We start from the raw sequence: 19,767 nt of genomic DNA on the forward strand, positions 1-19,767 counted from the left end.
GGATTACATGATTGATTCTCTCTATAGAAAATCCTAAAAACTCCACAAGATCACTACTAGAAACAATAAGCAAAAACAGTAAAGTCTCTAGATATAAAATCAATGTTCAAAAATCCATAGCTTTCCTATACTCTAATAATGAAGTGTCAGAAAAAAGAAGTGGAAAAAATAATTTCTTTTGCAATTGCAACAAAATGAATAAAATACCTAGGAATAAATTTAACAAAACATGTGACTTATATAATGAAAACTACAAGACCCTATTAAAAGAAATCAAAGAAGATACAAAGAAATGGAAAGATATTTCATGTTCTTGGATTGGAAGATACAACATCGTTAAAATGACCACATTACCTAAAGCATTATACAGATTTAATGCAATCCCCATCAAAATCTCACCTGCCTTCTTTAAAGAAATAGAAAAAAAATCATCAGATTTGTATGGAAGCACAAAAGACCCCAAAATGACAAAGCCATCCTGAGAAAAAAGAACGAGGCTAGAGGCATCACTCTGCCCGACTTCAAATTATACTACAAAGTGACAGTAATCAAAATGGCATGGTACTGGCAGAAAAACAGACACACACACTAGTGGAATAGAATCGAGAGTCCGGAATTAAACCCATGTTTATGTTTATATGGGCAAATAATCTTCAACAAAAAAGCAAAAAACATACAGTGGAGAAAGGAAAGCCTCTTCAATAGATGATGATGAGAAAACTGGAAAGCCACCTGCAAAAGAATGAAACTAGACTGTTTCTATCACCACACACCAAAATTAACTCAAAATGAATATAAGATCTGAAACAATAAAATGCATAGAAGAAAACATAGGAACTAAACTCAAGGACCTTGGACTTAAAAAGGATTTATGAATTTGACTTCAAAAGGAAGGGAAGTAAAAGCAAAAATAAATGAATGGGACTACATTAAACTAAAAAGCTTCTGCTCACCAAAAGAAATCATCAACAAAGTAAAGAGACAAACATCCGAATGGGAAAATATATTTGCAAACAACACCTCCGATAAGGGCCTAATATCTAAAATATACAAAGAACTCATACAACTCAGCAACAACAAAAAAACTAACGATCCAATCAAACAATGGGCACGGGACCTGAACAGACACTTCTCCCTAGAGGACATATAAATGGCCAACAAATATATGAAAAGATGTTCAACATTGCTCGCTATTAGGGAAATGCAAATCAAAATCACAATGAGATACCATCTCACACCTGTTAGAATAGCTGTTATAAACATGACAAGTAATAACAAATGTTGGAGGTGATGCAGAGAAAAGGGAACCCTCATACACTGCTGGTAGGACTGCAAATTGGTATAGCCACTATGGAAAACAGTATGGAAGTTCCTCAAAAAACTAGGAATTGATCTACCATATGATTCAGCAATCCCACTACTGAGTATTTACCCCAAAGACTTGAAAACCGATATCCAAAAAGATATTTGCACACTGATGTTCATAGCAGCATTATTCACGGTGGCCAGGACATGGAAGCAACTAGGCAACATGGATGGACCTCGAGATAATCCTGCTAAGCGAAATAAGCCAGACAGAAAAAGTTGAAAATCACATGATATCACATATGTGGGATATAAACCTAAAAGCAACAAATGAACAGGAAAAACAGAGATTCATGGAGGTGGACTATAGATTAGTGGTTACCAGAGGGTAGGTGGTGGGGGAGGAGGGGGTGCTTAGATGAGGTAAAGAGGGTCAAATATGTGTTGACAGAAAGAAATCTAACTATGGGAGGTGAACACACAGTGTAAATATATATATGTCTTACTGTTAAAGTGTATAACTAAAACTTATTGGATTCCGTTAACCAATGTCACCATAAAAAAGAAATAAATTTTAAAAAATTAAAAACATTTTTACATCAAAGAACATGATCAAAAAAGTAAAAAGACAACTGACAGATGGAAGAAAATATTTGCAAATCATATATCTGATAAGGGCCTACTATCTATAACATACAGAATTCTTACAACTTAACAATAAGATTAATAACATATTAAAAAGTAGGCAAAAGATCTGAAAAGTCTTCTCCAAAGATATAAAAATGGGCAGCAAGCACATGAAAAAATGTTCTTAGTCTTCAGAGAAATGCAAATCAAAACTACAATGAGATACCACTTCATATCCACTATGATGGCTAAAATCAGGACAGATAAAGATATGGAAAAATTGGAACCGTCGTACACTGGTGGTGGGAATGTAGGTAACCATTTGACCCAGCAATTTCACTCCTACATATGTGCCCAAGAAAAGTAAAAATATATGTCCTATATACAAATATTTATACTACCATTATTCGCAGTAGTCAAGAAGCTGAAATAACCCAAATGTCTGACTGATGAATAGATAAACAAAGTTACTCACTCATTAAAAGGAATAAAGTTTTGATATATGCTACAATATAGATGAACCTTGAAAACATTATGCTAAGTGAAAAAAGCTAGTCATTAAGGACCATATATTGAATGATTCCATTTATATGTAATATCTGGAGTAGGCAAATAAAGATAGAAAGAGATTAGTGGTTGCTTAGGGCTTGGGGATAAAGGGATGACAGCTGAAGGGTATAGGACTCCTTGTTGAGTTGATGAAATGTTCTAAAACTGACTATGGTAATGACTGCACATGCCTGTGAATCTAGAAATACCACTGAATTGTACATTCTAAGCAGGTAAATTGTACGGTATGTAAAGCTATTATAAAAAAAGGGAAAAGAGGAAAGATCTTGGAGGTCAGAATGTTGGATAAAGATATGGGCAAACATGCAACAGCTCTGAAGAAACATCTGCATAAAATAATACTATAAATTATTATTTTAAAAAAGAATAAGACAAATAGAACTGTGGACAATAACTGCATGTGTTGAGAGAGTTAACTGTAATTAAAGTATCCTAATACCTTATATTGTGTGTTTGTGTGGCCAGGCTTGTGTGGTAGGGACAGGGTGGTTAAGTTATTGATTAACTTTAGACTTTAAATATGCATGGTCAAATTGGAAGAAATAGAAACAGTGTATAAACCTCTAAACTAATAGAGGAAAAAAAAATGGAATATAAAAAAATGGAATATAAAAAAGCAAAAGTGAACAGACGTCAGCAAACTACAGGCTGAGATCCAAATCCAGCCTGCCACTTGTTTTTGTGAATAAAGTTTTACTAGAACACAGCTGTGCTCGTTTATATTTGTCTATGGTTCTCAGTTACAATGGCAGAGTGGAGTCCCTGCAACAGAGACCAGCTGGCCTACAAAGTCTAAAGCATTTACTATCCAGCTCTTTATAAAGAGAATCTGCTTGATTCCTGCTACAGAATGCTACACACAGACAGAAAGCAAGAGTCACTCTGGGCTAGTTTCCTGAGCCTGGAAATAAACACAATGTCCCCTCCACTTTCATTTCATCAGAGGGACGTTAGATAAACAGCCTTCAAGAAAGAACTTTAACAGTATGTGGCTGAGGAATGTTCTCAACCTGCTTCCCAGCTTATGCTTCACAACATCCCTGTCGATTCCAAACACCAGATACTAATTCCTTCAGACAAAGAGAGGCACATTCTTATATTCCAACAGAGAGACCTTATGCCACATTATATTAAATGTAAGCTGGCAAACAATGCATATAATATGGACAATCCCCTGAATGGTTTGAGAGTGAGTGTGTGCGTGCGTGCGCGCGCACACATGAGTGTTTGTGTAAGTGTGTGAAGTTCTGAAAAGACACATACTGTTAGCCATAGATATCTATTGCTTGGGCAGGAATACAGTCACATTTCATACAATACTCTCACTGCTTATTTAGAGATAATTACAGGTTTACATGCAGGTGTTACAAATAATGCAGGAATCCTGAGTGCCTTTTACCCAATTTCCCCCAATAGTGACATCTTACAGAACTACATAGTACAATATTACAGCCAAGATAGTGATACTGATACACTCCACGATCTTATACTGATCTCCCAAGTTTTACATGTACCTCTGTGTGTGTGTGTGTGTGCGTGTGTGTGTGTATTTTATCACATGTGTAGGTTCGTACATCTACTACCACAGTGAAGACACAGAACAGTTCCATCACCACAATTGGCATCTACCTTCCTTCTACCTCTTTCCCAACCCATGGCCACAACACAACTTTGTCACTTCAAGAAGGACATCTAAACAGAATCATAGTGTGTAACCTTTTGGGATTGGCTTTCATCACTCAGCACAATTTCCTGGAGATTCAATCAGGGTTCTGTGTGTATCCAGAGTTCATTCCTTTTCATTGCTCAGCAGTGCTAGTTTGTACAACCTGTTGTAGGTCACCTGCTGACAGACACTTGGGTTGTGTCCAGGTTCTAGCTATTCTATTTAAGGCTGCTATGAACACTCCTGCACAGGATTTTGGGCGAGCATAAGTATTGCTTTCTCTGTGATAAGTGCCCAGGAGTGCTGGGTTACAGGCTACTTGCATGTTTAGTTTCGTATGAAGCTGTTATACTGTTTCCCACAGTGGCTAGTGCCACTTTACATCCCCACCAGCAGTATCTGAGTGACCCAGTTTCTCTGCACCAGCATTCAGTGTTCTCCCAATGTACTTATTTCAGCCATTCTGATAGTTGTGTAAAGGTTGTTTGAATCTCTTACAAGATTATGTTTACATATGAAGTTTAAAAAACTGAAATAAAATTAAAAAGTAATCCATCCTTATTTAGTAGAAATTTTAAAAAATATAGAAATCTATAAAAAAAAAGGAAGTCCTATATTTCTGTTCTTCAAAAAGAAGCAAGCTATAATTTATTCTTAAATCAATGTACCCAAGTTCCAGGCAACATAAGGCAGATATTGTCTCTTTATTCTGAAGCAGAAGCCCCACTTTTGGACCTCTCCCCACCTTGAAGACAGCTCTGCCTTCAGAAGGGAGCTCCTCAGTCCTTATCCTCGAAAACCCAACAGGTGCAGAAGAGGGAGCAGCCAGCCTCGGCCAGAGACATCAGTGGGAACCACAGACACATCATCAGTACCAAGAAAGATGAGCTGAGGGCTCCAGGGCAGCTGTCCATGTGCACGCAGAGGAGGTTTTGTTCTTGCCTTTTGTCACCTTGCTCCCATAACAAAAGAGTTCCTTAATTGTTTTAGCATCTAGCAACACCTTTGGGAGCCCAGTGAAGCCTACAGATGCCTCCAAACAACATTTTTAAATGCAGAAAATAAGAAACAGAAGGTGAGCATATCAGATACCAAATTTTTTAAAGACAAATGTGTTATGTAGAACTATATAACCAAACATCAGGAGTGATGAATACAAAGTTATCATGAAAGAACTGTAGCAACTGTATGTGAAATGAAAGGTCTGATTTCTTGCAGTGTAGTCAGGAGTCCTGCTGACCCTACTGTGGTTGTTGCCATATTCATAATGGAAGGAAATGCTAAATTTCAGTTAGAGGTTAGTAAAAGTGTAATTTTTTTTCTACCGAAGTTCATGGTGCCTCTGAATTCCTTCATTTGACAGAACCAAAAAAAAACAGGACCGGAACTCTTCCCTAAGAGATTCTCCAAGCTACCCCTTGGCCTGAGCTCGGGGGGAAGAAAGCCATACTCCAGCCATGGCCAGGCCCCCAGTGACAGCTGCAAAGATGGTTGGCACCAGTTGGTTCTAAGATTGCTGAGAAGGAAGCGCAGAGAGGTGCCCCTGGGTCCTGGACCCCAGGATGGGGGTACAGAGAGGTCTGGGCCCGGGGGTGGACTGGAGCCAAGTGAACAAATCCTTACCCGGCCCAGTCCATCTGGGGGAAACTTTAGCCATTTTTTTTAATACCCAAGTTTTCTGTTTTAACCATCGGGGATAGGTAGTGGGAAACCTGTCTCAGGAAAACCCCAAGGGAGTGTTGTTAAGAGCCTAAGGAGCACACAGTGTGTTTCCAAAAAGGTCTACCCACCTTTGTCAGTGCAAAGCCCACTGTCCCATCATCCTCAGTAGAAAGATCAAGCAACTTCTGGTAGAATGCTTCATCGTAAGGTCCATCTATTTGCAATGTTTTTCTGAAGGAAAAGGCACAGAAAGCAAGATGACAAAGCTGACTGGAAATTGCTTCTTAAACTGCTAACAATTTAACAATCGCACATCTGGTATTAAAGAACATCTAACTGATCTTCCTCTTCCTAATACTGTATTTTGTCCCAGGGCATCAAAGTTTTAAAGAGGACTTGCAAGACCAGAACCCGGGGAGCTGAGGCTGAACATGATCTATTTATGACAAACAGCTTCCGGGTCAGAGATCCTAGTGAAGGGGCAGTGGGGAAAAAGGGGGTCCCAGCCTCTACCACATGCTGCAGGTGTGGACCCCAGCAACCCCCATCAGGAGGGCCAGGGGAGGAACTGTTGCACAGGAAGGCCTCAGACAGAAAGCCAGGGCTTGGGCAAAGAGGCTTGCAGCTGTGGAGCAGCACTGCCCTCTGCAGGCTCGGCCCTGATTCAGGACATAGAACTGCCTGATGCGGATTGTTAGATTCACAGGATGTGCTTTCTTTTCCAGAAAAGCACCAGTGACGCCAGTTCCTCCTGCAAGCAGCACTGAATCCCCTGGCTGGGCCTGGCACCTGGGGGCAAGAAAGGAAGGTGGCTGGAGTGAGTCACCTTCCTGGGAAGTCTGTACTGTCTTTCTGTTGGGGTATCCCCTCCCCCCATTCCCCTCTTACCCTCAGGGCTGCTCATGGCCCCATATGGGCCTGGAAGGGGCACCACAGGCCCAAATCTCACCTCTGCTCGGGAAACTCCTCCAGGTACTGCTCAACTCGTCGGTACAGAGGGTAGAGACCTTCGATGTCCAGCAGATCCAACATCTGCACCTGGAGGGTTTTGTACAGAAGACAACCCTTCGGTAACCCCGAGCGCTCCAGGCTGCTTTTTCCTACCAAGAACATCAGGGGAAAATGAGAGGCTTACTGTCAAGAACTGAAGAAGTTGGTGGGCACAGGCTGCACCCTGCCTCATGGAGTTGCTGGGACTGTTGGCACATGCATGGCGCCAAGCACAAAAACAAAAGGAGCAGGTAACCCACATCTTGCTCCGTGCCTCTCTTGACTCTCAGCATCTTTCAATTCCATCCCACCAGCGCAGATCTAAGTTTAGGGAGATAACCCTCAGTCTAAATAGGGTTAGACTATTATCAAAATTGATAACCATGCCGACATTTCCAAATCTGCGAGACCATGTCTGTGGAGCCCAGAGCCATAGCCCACACAGAAAGGTGGGTGGCCACACTGAGAACAGTGGCGATTCGTTATGCCTGGGCAGCTACATGGCAAAAACAATACCTAAAAGCCAAACGGCGGCAGGGCTGCCATCTTCCTACACCACAACCCTACGGCCTTCCTCACAGGGCTCTTAGCACAAAAACTAAAGACTCAGTTTTCCTAGTTGGCCTCCCAAAATAAGTTCCTGGCTGTGGCTCTGCATGCCACAGACCTGAGCATATTGTGGAGCTACCAGCAGATGACAAAGGGGCAAATGAGGAACCCATAAACACTCATGACAAAAACCAGCAGGCCACCTCAAAGTTGGAACATCACTGAGTCACAGCTGGCCACTGTGAGTCTGTGAGCAACATGGGCCTCTAGCAGGAGGTACCCAGAGCCAGAGGCCCTGAATGCCTGTGTTCACACCTATCTGCAAATTGCTGCCAGGTGGGGCCACCCCCTATCCTGAAGAGCCTGAACTGTGGGACTCCAACTTCTGTGCCTCAGTTCTCTGCATTTTAAGAAAAAGGCCAAGAAAACCTACTACCAGGGTTGCAAAGACGATGAACCAATATAATATAGAGAAAGCACTCAGGAAACCGCAGAGGATGCACAGACATGAGGGACGATGTTTTAGGGAAAACTCTACAACCTAAATGTGTGCAATTATAAACAATTTATAAACCCAGACTGAAGATGAGAAAGGGAGTCTTCCCACCTGGGGCTGAGAGGCAGGGGGCTGGCTTTGGGGAACTCTGTCGGGGCCCTGGCTGCTCCCGCAGAAGCTCCATGAAGCCAGCAGGACACATGCAGGCCTCACCCCAGGCTCTGCCCACTCACCCACCTGCCCCCACCCGGCCTACCTTGGTGACGCAGGCTCTTGCCGAAAGGGCTGGCTTCACAGACACATGGGCCCCGTGACCCGGGCCCCAGCCTTAGGGCACCCGCCCGGCCCTTGTCCGAGCCACTGAGCAGCACCCGAGTGATGACACGCACCAGCTCTCGGATCACAGCCCTCGTGCAGTGAGGCCCGCTGGCCAGGCCATTGGATGGGAAGAAGAAGGGCTTCAGGTGATGCGCCAGCTCACTCCAGTCAGCCGCAGGGCTGCGGGCATCTTTGCAGCCATAAATCAACTCCCCGTTCTTCAGAAGGGAAAAGGGACAGAGAAGTGTCACTTCCAACAGGTGGGTAGGGAAGTACCTCTGTCCCCACCCCACTGGGCAGGCAAAGAGACTTGACATCATATATGTGCCCTATCTGGGGTCTCTCCACACTGTAGCTCTGTGAGAAAACCCACCCTCATGCACCCTGACACAAGTCCCACTAGAACATGAAAAAGAAGAAAAGTTCTCAAAAACTGAAGACCAGAGTCCTGGCCTAGAATACAAACCCTCAGACCAGAATGCAGCACATTGGCAGCAAACCCAGCCTACAGCTCAAACTCTCAAAGACCCCAACCAGTTACTCAAGAGGCTGTGTGACACTCATGCTCCTGAAAGACATGTGGTATCAGTTGGACCCTGAGCAGGGAAACTTCTCAGTCGGTGTGGAGGTCTGTGGTGACCAGCTCTCTAGAGGGCTTCTGTCCCATGTGACAAGTTGGGCCAGGCACCCACCAGGGTTTGTGGGGCCACCAGCAACACTATTATGGAAATCTTCATCTTTGAGGCCATCCTGCCTTCTAAGACCAAGTCCAGCAAAGGAACTCCTTATGGCACCAATGTTCCCAGGCCTGAAGGCAGGGACACCAATGGGCCCAACACTATGACTTGGGGGTGGGGGGTTGTGTTGTTTGATAAAAAGCCCTTAAGAGAACTCTGGTCCCCACCACCCTGAGCAGCAGCTGACACCATGGGAGTGGCAAACCCCTTGCCCCTAGTTTCTCCATCTGTGAGACAGGATGGTCAGCTACTCAGCACAGACCCCAATGGCCCCATCTCATGATACACTCTGTAGTCCTCTCCACACTGGAGGTTTGGTCTGTGTGACCAACAGAATATGGGCAGAATGACAGCTCATCCTCAGAAAGATTAAGTTACAAAAGATGCCATGGCTTTCACCTTGGTGGCTCTTTTCTCAGATCACAGCAGCCATGTTGAGTAGCCCTGTGGAGCCCCTTGTGGCCAGGAAAGAAGACCTCCTACCCAGGCTGGGGCGAGAGTGCCATCCTGGGAGCAGAGACTCTGGCCCAAGCTCAGCCTTCAGATGGGAGGCAGCCTCTAAAGAGACCTTGAGTCAGAATCAACTAAACTTCACACCTGGAACTTCACAACAACAGAAGGCATGGGCTTCAGAACCAGAGATGGCTTGTTGGAAGTGACAGCACGTGCGAAAATGTACTGCATTGCTCAATTCCTGGCCACAGAAACTGAGACAGTTAAGAAGTGGCTATTATGCAGCAGTAGATAACGTTGATGAGGATGATCCTTGCTCTGCTGCCAGGTGGCAGACGGGAGTCAACTCAATCCAATAACAAGTGTGGACAGGGCAGTCCTCACTTGGCAAGGTCCTGGGATCCAGCAGCATGACGCCTCCCCTAGGAGGCTCCTATGGCAGTGAGAGCTAACCGTATGGGTGTCCAGGGCGATGAGGACATAGCTTAGGCCACAGGACCAGGGGAAACCATTAAGAGACACTGACCCTTGAGATGGGCCGTACAGTAGGAAGAGGGTGTGGGAGGAGGGTATGCCAGGCAAAGGGAAGGCAGGAGCTCCCAGGAGGAAAGTAGGCAAATAAGAAGTGGTGAGCCAAAACCAGGCACCATGGGCTGCAGCCAGGAGGTGGGCCATGATTCAGCCTGCAGTCTAGTGCAGTGTGGCTCACTGTGAAGCTGGTCCTTCCTCCCAATCCATGAGTGGTTGAATGACCCGTAGAAGCGGAAGGCCTCTTTTCCCCAGTGTCTGGAATCTGGATAGATGGGAGTTTTACATATACAAATACAGTGGCTCAAGGACATCATGGGACATTTGGTAAAGAACCATCATTCCAGACTCCATGACTACCCCACGTGTCCCCCTAGCAAGTCTCACAAGTGACCAGTGCTGGGGTGGACAGAGCCACAGCCATGGAGACTGTGAACAACACTTGGACACACAGTATGATGACAGCACTGACCATGACCCAGGAAATTTCTCCACACTTGGAACTTCACAACGGAAGGCATGAGCTTCAGAACCAGAGCTAGCTTGTTAGAAGTGATGGCACTTGCAAAAATGTACTGCATTGCTCCAGGAGTTATTTTTAAAAGCTATTCTGTGTCCTTTCTCTTAATCTATCTCTTTGGAAACTATTATCTCAACCTCTGGATTGTTTTCCATGCTGATTTCAAAATAAGCGGCAGACAGCCAGACTCAGGCCCCAAGCCTAGGACAGGGCATCTATCCAGGGGCCAGGCCAGACCTACCACTCCGCTTAAATGTGGGCTCAACAAGCCAGCCCAGTCAGGGGCAGTCAAAAAATGGTCCACTTGGGACAAAATGCAAGCCGTACTCTAGGTTTCAAATTAATCTCTAGATGAAAGGAAATTTATCTTTAGAATTTAAACATAAAATTCATGAAGTCTTTATATGAATTAAAAATATAAACTTACTTTAAAATATGTCCTCCCTTTCTAGATTTGGGAAGGTGGAGGCAGACGTGGTAAAGTTGATTCACTCTGACCAGATTTCTGAGCCAGATGAGGGGAAGCGATCAAGAATAGGTTCCCCAGCACCCTCCTTCCCCTACACCACGCTCCCTTCTGAGGGCTGTGTGTAGAACAGCGCCATCCACTCAGTGTAGAACACATAGAGCACAAAGCTGTCCAGATCCAACAGTCCTGCTTTTCTACACAGAACTGATGTCTGCAAGCCTAGAGCCTGTCACAAACTCTCACTTGATTTCACAGTTAATTAGGACATAAATGAGACTGGGGACAGAGTCAGTGGCAAGGAGAAAAACAGATGATAAGGGGGACCCCAGGGGACACATTTCCAACACAGGCCACAACTAGCTCTCCTCCAGATCTGGGCCAGCCTTGTTCCCCTCTCCCTGCACCCCATCCAATGCCCTGACTTCTGCTAGCACCAGGCCAGCCAACAAGGCTTCAGTGAGCCTGGGTCAGGGCGGCAGCTGCAGGTAGCAATGAGGAAGGAGCCTATGCCAGATAATGAATGTTCCATATGCAGAACCCTCCCTTGCACAGCCAAAACACAGGATGATCAGAGCTGCAGGACTTGGAGAATTCACTAATTGACAAGGGGGTATGCAAATTATAAGTTCCCTAAGTTAACCAGAAACAAAACGCACAGGTGTGGCTACCGTCCAGGTTGTGCCACTCTAGTTCCTGCTCCTACCTCAACCACACAGCCCTCAGAGATGCACAGAACCATGTCAGGGCTATCCTCATCCAAGGCCAGGATCAGCATTTGGATGTCAAAGGAGCCTGATGCCACCCAGTGGTCAAGGAGTCGATATCACATTCCCAAGGGATCACAGGATGTTATGCCCATGGAATAGGCCTTGGAAAAGTGATCCAAAAGACTGTGCTAAGGCAGACCTAGCCCAGATGCCCTCATATGTAAGCTGACAGAGACCCATCAGGGACCAGAATGCCAGTTCACCTGGCTCAGGCCAGGCACCCACTGGTTCCATCCCAAAAGGGCCATAAAACAGAAGCAACTCTTACCTTAAATATCTTTAAGTTGTTCTGTGCCTCCCGCAACAAGCTTTTCAAAGCAAAGTACATTCTCTGTTTATTTCTAAAAGGGGGAAAAATTACTGATGGAATTACAAGCAGTCTTTGCATTCACCTGCCTGTGTCTCAGGAGACGTGGTTCAGGGGACATGCCTGGGAGTGGCTACTCCAGGTCTCTGAGCTTTGCAGGTTAAGGAGCCACATTCTCCCCAATCCTCCTCACAGAGGCACCCCCATCATTGCCCTTAATCCCCATCCTGCTCTCAGCTCCTTCCTTGTGGCAACATCTCCCCAGGTGGTGGCTCCCACAGGTAGCTTGCAGGAACCTATGGAGGCAACCCCGATCCCAGGGAAGAAACTAAGCCCTGCCCAGGGCCCTGGCTATACTCAGGCCAGTAGCCCCACCTCGCAGAATGCCAGCTCCACCCTCACACCTGTACCACCCCCACTCACAGAACTCCCCACAGAATGACCTCCCATGGCCCCCACCTCACAGAACACCCCACCATCCCCACCACCAAGAAAGGTGGCACTAGGGACAAAGTAGAAGTGTTCTCTTACCCTGAGTAGAGATCAAGGGGACAGTATTTACTTATCTGTTTCCATTTCCCAGTTGCCACCTGTTAAGAAACCACAACGTTGTGTCAAGTGATTGGATTGGGGGCAACACTGGGCTAATGTTAACAGAGAACAGCTGAAGTGACTAAGATGACGAAGGTCCCAGCAGACGCCACCACCTTCGGGTGCACTAGCTGAGGTGGTCTTGACTCTAAACCAGGAAACCTTGGCCCTCCTCTGAGAGCCTCATGTGGCTGCCAGCCCAGCCTTCTATGTGAGCAGGGAAGCAACAGCAACCATCTTTTTCAAATGACATGGCTAAACTTTGGTAAACAGATGAACAAGTCTTTAAAATTATAATATCCAGGAAGGGAAGGGTGTGGCTAATAAGTAATTTCATGTTGTCAGTGAGAAGGAAAATTGGCACAATCTTTTGAAAGGCAACTTGCTGGTTTCTACCAAAATTTAAAATGTGGGTGTCTCTTGACTCGGCAAATCTACAAGGAATATGAGGTCAAGAATGTTCACTGCCGCCTAACTGTAATAGCAAGACCTGGAAACAACTAAGTAAACACAGTACATCTGCTCTCATGAGCCAGGACACAGCAGGCCACATGTGGAATGTAGAAAGAGATAAATGATACGCAGCCACTAACAGAAAGGCAGAGCTAAAAATCATCAAGATTTAGTCAAGGAAAAAAGCAACTGGAAAACAAAGCGTATGATGTCACTTTTGCTAAAAATAAATAGATGGTAGATGGAAGGAAGGAAGGAGGGAGGGAGGGAGGGAGGGAGGGAGGGAGGGAAGGAAGGAAGGAAGGAAGGAAGGAAGGAAGGAAGGAAGGAAGGAAGGAAGGAAGGAATATGTGCATCTATAGATGCATATATCCAAATATGCAATGAAAAAGCCTTGAAGGATACATAAAACAAATGATCCTCAAGGATTATTTAAGTGAAAAATTAGCAGAACAATTAAATGTGCCAAGATTCCATATTTACTTTAGAAATGTGTGTATGTACACACATTGCATATTTGGATATATGCATGTATAGATGCACATGCAAGCGCACAGTAGAATATGTGTAGAGACAGGCATCACTTCATTTCCACTTGAATAACGTGTATATTTTTTTTTGACACAGGAAGAAGTCTGGAAGGATGTGCAAAATGACAACATGAGTTACCTCTGGGAAGGCAGGTGACTTAATTTACAGAATTCCGTATTCATCAGTTAAATGAGAAGGTATTGTTTCATAGTTAAAAACAGTTCTTAAAAATCCACCATATATATTGAAAATAAACAGTGACAATGAAAACTATCTCCTAGAAGGAATGGCTCATATACTTTCTTTTCCCTAAGGGCATAGAGAGTTATAACACCAAGAAAAGATGGGGTGAGTCAGCAAAAATGGTGGAGTAAAGACTGCTGGAAATTCTTTCCTCTATACAGGCAATGAGAAAACTGGCAAAAACTGTCAAAATCAAAATTTTCATAACTCTGAAAATTAACCAAAGGTTTGCAACAATCTAGGGAGCATTTATTCAGAAAACGGCCAAATTTAAGTCAGAATGGTGAGCTTCGTGGCACTTTTAATATTCTATTCCCACCTCTTCTTTTTCTAGTTCCAAAGGAACCCTGAAACCAACGGCCCTATCATGATGAAAACAGATGCTTGGCAGCCTCCAGAGAATGCTGAACAGGATGGGAACTTCTCCAAAGCCTCAATCCCAAAGAATGGTCGATATTTGACCAGTTTCTTGGTTTCCTGTCTTCAGTCTCAGAGCTTACAAGGGGCATTTCTCCCCAGGGAATTTATAAAAAATACTGTTTAACTTCATGATCTCCTGAATAATGTATAACAGTTGTGGCAAACAATAGGCTAAACTGAAAGCTAAAAAGAAAAAGCTGAAGAGTGAGACATACACAGGGCTTTGAAAAACTCCAGCCTATCTTGGGCACCATGCGCAACCTCCAGAAAGACCAGGAGAGACCCTCAACCCTGCTGATCTGAGGCTTTGTGCAAGTGAAGGCTAAGGCAGAGTTGCCAACTTTACCACTGACGGTTGATGGCAGGCCTCAGCACACACACAGAGTCCCCTGACAAAGACTGAGAGACTTACTGGTTCCAGGCATTTAAGAAAATCTCTGTCTAACCATTAGCTGCTTACTAAGCTAACTGAGACTAACAATTAACGATGACAAATAACAATTATAACAAGCAGCAACAACAAATCCTAGAGAGGTTGTAGAATCTGATTTCCAGAGTGGCTACACTATATTACTTAAGGTACCCATTTTCAACAAATCATTACTTAATATGCAAAGAAACAAGGAAGTATGATCCATACTTGGGGAAAAAAAGCAATCAATAGGCTGCCCCTGAGGAAGCTCAGATACTGGACTTACTAAACAAAGATTTTAAATCAACTACTTTAAATATGCTTAGAGCTAAAGGAAATCAAGGATAAAGACCTAAGGGAAACAAGGGGAACAATGTCTTTACAAGAGAATATTAATCACAATAGAATTTGTAAAAAGGAACCAAGCAAAAATTTTGTAGTTGAAAAGTACAATAACTAAAATGAAAAAATCACTAGATGGGCTTAACAACAGATCTGAGTAGGCAGAAGAAACAATCAAATTTTAAGATAAAATCCAAGAGATGCACACCTAGACACATCATAAAAAAAAAACTTTCCAAAGACTGAATAACAAAAGACTGAATCAATAATTAAAAATCTTCCAACAAAGGAAATCTCAGGACCAGATGTTTTACTAGTGAATTCTTCCAAATGTTTATAGAAGAATCAACATCAATACTCAAACTCTTCCAAAAAACTGAAAAGTGAAGAGAAGAAAACACTTCCTAACACATTCTATAAAGCCAGGTGTTAATTCAGTAACACAACCAGACAAAAACATTTCTTTAAAAAAAAAAAAAACCTACAGCCCAATATTCCTTAAGAAAAAATCCTCAACAAAAAATAACAAACCAGAGTGACATCAGAAGCATGGAGTGAGAGATGTCCCCAGATCTCTCCCTTTGAAATGACAATAAGCTGAACATCTAAAACTCAACAAAAAAAAACAACCAACATGCACACAATCACGTCTGAGTGAGGGATCTGCGAATAAGAGCTACCATAGGTCAGAACCGCAGGAGTCAGGCAGTAGACTGGGAGAAACAAAAAAGCTGCCTCTTGCAGCCGGAGGTTCCGGCAGGAGGAAGGAGAGGAGAGAAGGTGTGGGGGGTTCCCTGAACAGCCCTGCCTGAGAGAGCTGCGAGCTCCATGCAGCGGCAGTGACCAGAGATCAGGGCAGAAAGCAAAACAAACTGGGGACAGCAGAGAAGCAACAGCCACAGTTACAAAACCCGAGGTTGAGCCACAACCCCCGTTCTCCAAACCAGAGGGAACCTCCGCAGATATCCTCCAAGACAGAACACCACAGAGCCCCAGGGGAATCTGAGTAAACACTACCAGAAACTGTCGCTAACACTGACAGGGACTAAACTGAGGGTAGCGATCATAACTGAATATTTGTAAGAAAAAAAGGCATTATTAAGGTTTTATATAAAACAGAGATCCAAGAGGCTTAGACATCACCTACTGGAAACCAAAAAAGAAACCTTTCTTAACAACAGGCTAAAGAGAGGCCTTTATATAATAAACCTTCTTTCTGGGGGAAAAAAAAAAAAAAAAGGTAGAATACACTTCCACTAATGCCCAAGTAAAGAAATAGTCCATTAAACACCATAAACAACCAAGATGACAAGGCAGTTCAGAAAGAAAGAGAAAAATCCCAAGAAAATTAGCTTAAAGACATAGAAATATGCAACTTAAATGACAGAGAATTCAAGATGGTACTTCTGAAAAAACTCAGTGAGATCCAAAATAATTCATACCGACAATTCCAGGAATTGAAAAAGCAACTAAATGACCACAATGAGTTTATTAGCAAGGAGACTGAAACACTCAAAAATAACCAAATAGAACTTCTAGAAATGAAGAACACACTGAAAGAGCTGAAAAATGAAATATCAAGCTTGGGAAATAGAGTCGACCAAACGAAGGAAAGGATCAGCAATACTGAAGACATATCCATAAATAAATGAGAAGGAAGAAGAGAGAAACCAAAGGATAAAAAATAATGAAACGGAAATACAAGAAATAGCTGATACTGTCAGGAAAAGAAACACAAGAAAAATGGGCATTCTCGAAGGGGAGGAAAAGGAGCAGGGATTAGAAAGCATTTTCAGACAAACAGTGGACGAGAATTTCCCAAATCTAAGAAATGAAATAGAGCTTGGAATTCAAGAAGTCAACAGAACACCCAATTATCTCAATCCAAAAAGGCCTTCACCAAGATACATTGTATTAAAATTATCAAAAATCAACGACAAAGACAGAATTCTCAGGGCAGCCAGGGAAGAGAAGACAGTAACCTATAAAGGAAAATCCATTAGATTATCATGGGACTTCTCAGCACAAAACTTACAAGCCAGAAAGGAATGCAATCAAATATTCAAACTATTAAACGAAAGTAACTACCCGCCAAGAATAATGTATCCAGCAAAGCTCTCCTTTAGATATGAAGGAGAAACAAAGACCTTTCCAGACATATAAAAATTGAGGGAATTCTCCACTACAAAGCCTGCAGTAGAGGAAACACTGAAAGGTATCAGTTCACCTAAGACAAAATGACAAAAATATATATATAAGTAAGGAGACTAGCAGAAAGATAGAAGGAGAACCAAACAACCCTTATAAAGAACAAGGTAATAAAACCTTAAACAATAAGAAGAGATTTGCTATTGCAAGATAGTAATGAACATTCAGCATACATAGTGACAAATTGAGACAACAATAACAGAAAAGGGGAGGATTCAAAGATCCAAACTCCCAAAGGGGAATGGAGATAAGGCACATGCAGAAGAAAATGGATGACCGTATATATATAACTATCCTTCATATATTCGTAATGGTAACCACACACCAAAGATTCAGAACTGAAGTATATAACATAAAACAAGAAGGACCAGATGGACAACCCACAAAACCAACAAAAATTTAAAAAACAAAAACAAAAAAACAGAAACCCAAGAACAAAGAAGCAACGGAAACACCAAGCTACCAGAAAGCAAACATAAAATGGTTATAGAAAACCTCTTATTTCAATGATCACCCTAAAGATAAATGGACTGAACATACCAATAAAAAGACAGAGTTGAAGATGGGATTGAAAAACAAAACCCAACCATATGCTGTTTCCAGGAGACACACCTCACTCAATTCCAGAGACAAATATAGACTCAAAGTGAAAGGGTGGAAAATAGTAATTCGAGCAAATTGTATTCAGAGAAAAGTGGGAGTAGTGGTAATAATACCGGATGAAATAGACTTCAAAATAAAAAAGTAAAGAAAGATACTGAGGGATACTTCATAGTGATAAAGAGAATCATACACCAAAAGACATAACATTTATTAATATCTATGCTCCCAATCAGGGAACCCCGAAACATATAAAACAATTACTAACAGAACTAAAGGGAGAAACAGACCAAAACACTATCGTAGTAGGGGACCTAAACACACCACTGTCAGATATGGACAGATTATTCAAACAGAAAATCAATAAGGAAATAACATCCGTAAATGACACATTAGACCAACTGGACATAATAGACATTTACAGAGCCTTCAATCTCCAAACAGCTGCTTATACTTTCTTCTCTAGTGAGCATGGAACATTCTCAAGGATCGACCACGTACTGGGACACAGAGATAACCTCAACAAACATAAGAGGGCTGAAATCGTACCAACCATATTCTCTGATCAAAATGCTTTGAAACTAGAGATCTGCTGTAAAAAGAAAGTGGGAAAAACCACAAATACATGGAGAGTAAACAGTATGCTACTGAAGAATAACTGGGTCAGAGAAGAAACGAAAAGAGAGATCAAGAGATACATAGAAATGAGTGATAATGATAGTACAACATATCAAAACTTTTGGGACACAGCAAAAGCAGTCATAAGAGGAAAGTTCATATCATTACAGGCTCATCTCCAAAAACTAGAACGAGACCAAATAACCTAATGCTTCATCTTAGAAAACTAGAAAAGGAAGAACAAATGAAGCCTAAATTCACCATAAGGAAAGAAATAATCAAAAACAGAGCAGAAATCAATGAAATTGAAAACGAAAAAACAATAGAAAAAATAAATGCAACAAAGAGCTGGTTTTTTGAGACGATTAATAAAATTGGAAAACCCCTGGCTAGACTCACTAAAGAAAAAAGAGAAAGGACACAAATAAACAAAATCAAGGATGAAAGAGGGGAAATTTCGACTGACATCCCAGATATATGAAGGATCATATAAGAATGAAAAAGTACATAACACCAAATTTAATAACCTAGAAGAAATGCGCCAGTACTTAGAAAGATACAATCTTCCTAGACTGAATCAAGAAAAAATGGAAAATCTAAATAGACCAATCAGCAGTACGGAAATTGAAACAATCATCAAAAACCTACCAAAAAGTAAAAGTCCAGGACCAGATGGCTTCATCAGTGAATTCTACCAAACATTCAATGAAGATTTAATACCAATTCTCATCAAACTCTTCTTCCGAAAATTGGAGAGGAGGCAATACTTCCCAACTCATTTTATGAGGCCAAAATTACCCTGATACCAAAACCTGGTAAAGATAACACAAAAAAAGAAAACTACAGACCAATATCTCTCATGAAGACAGATGCAAAAATCCTAAATAAGATACGAGTGAACCGAATATAGCAACATATTATAAAGATTATACATGACGATCAAGTGGGCTTCATCCTAGGGGGCACAGGGATGGTTCAACATATGTGAATCGATTAATGTGATAAACTACACATACAAATCATAGAATAAGAATCATATGATCATATCAGCAGATGCAGAAAAGCCTTTGACAAGATACAGCATCCATTTATGATCAAAACACTTAACAAAATCGGTATAGAAGGAAAGTATCTTAACATAATAAAGGCCATATACAACAAACCCTCAGCCAACATTACACTTCATGGTGAAAAACTAAAACTCTTCCCTCTAAGATCAGAAACAAGGCAAGGTTTCTACTTTTGCCACTGTTATTCAATATAACATTGGAGGTCCCAGAAAGTGCAATCAGCCAAGAGAAAGATATAAAAGGCATCCAAATAGGAAATGAAGAAGTCAAACTGTCACTATTTGCAGATGACATGATTCTCTATATAGAAAACCC

At 42.3% G+C, this 19,767-nt stretch overlaps 1 protein-coding gene across 5 annotated transcripts in view; it reads right to left on the reverse strand.

The window, feature by feature from the left end:
* Positions 1 to 19,767, reverse strand: part of LOC102882841 (inositol-pentakisphosphate 2-kinase) — a 125,719-nt gene that overhangs the window by 18,921 nt on the left and 87,031 nt on the right. For all 5 annotated transcript variants that reach the window (XM_025040460.1, XM_025040459.1, XM_025040458.1 and 2 more), the window contains 5 exons: positions 12,496 to 12,554; positions 11,926 to 11,998; positions 8,122 to 8,401; positions 6,780 to 6,930; positions 5,958 to 6,061 (listed from right to left, as the gene is read on the reverse strand). In XM_025040460.1, the coding sequence (XP_024896228.1) occupies positions 5,958 to 6,061; positions 6,780 to 6,930; positions 8,122 to 8,401; positions 11,926 to 11,998; positions 12,496 to 12,554 (667 nt within the window). The remainder of the gene's footprint in view (positions 1 to 5,957; positions 6,062 to 6,779; positions 6,931 to 8,121; positions 8,402 to 11,925; positions 11,999 to 12,495; positions 12,555 to 19,767) is intronic.

The sequence above is a fragment of the Pteropus alecto genome, unplaced genomic scaffold (genome assembly GCF_000325575.1).
Source record: "Pteropus alecto unplaced genomic scaffold, ASM32557v1 scaffold129, whole genome shotgun sequence".
Lineage (NCBI taxonomy): Eukaryota > Metazoa > Chordata > Mammalia > Chiroptera > Pteropodidae > Pteropus > Pteropus alecto.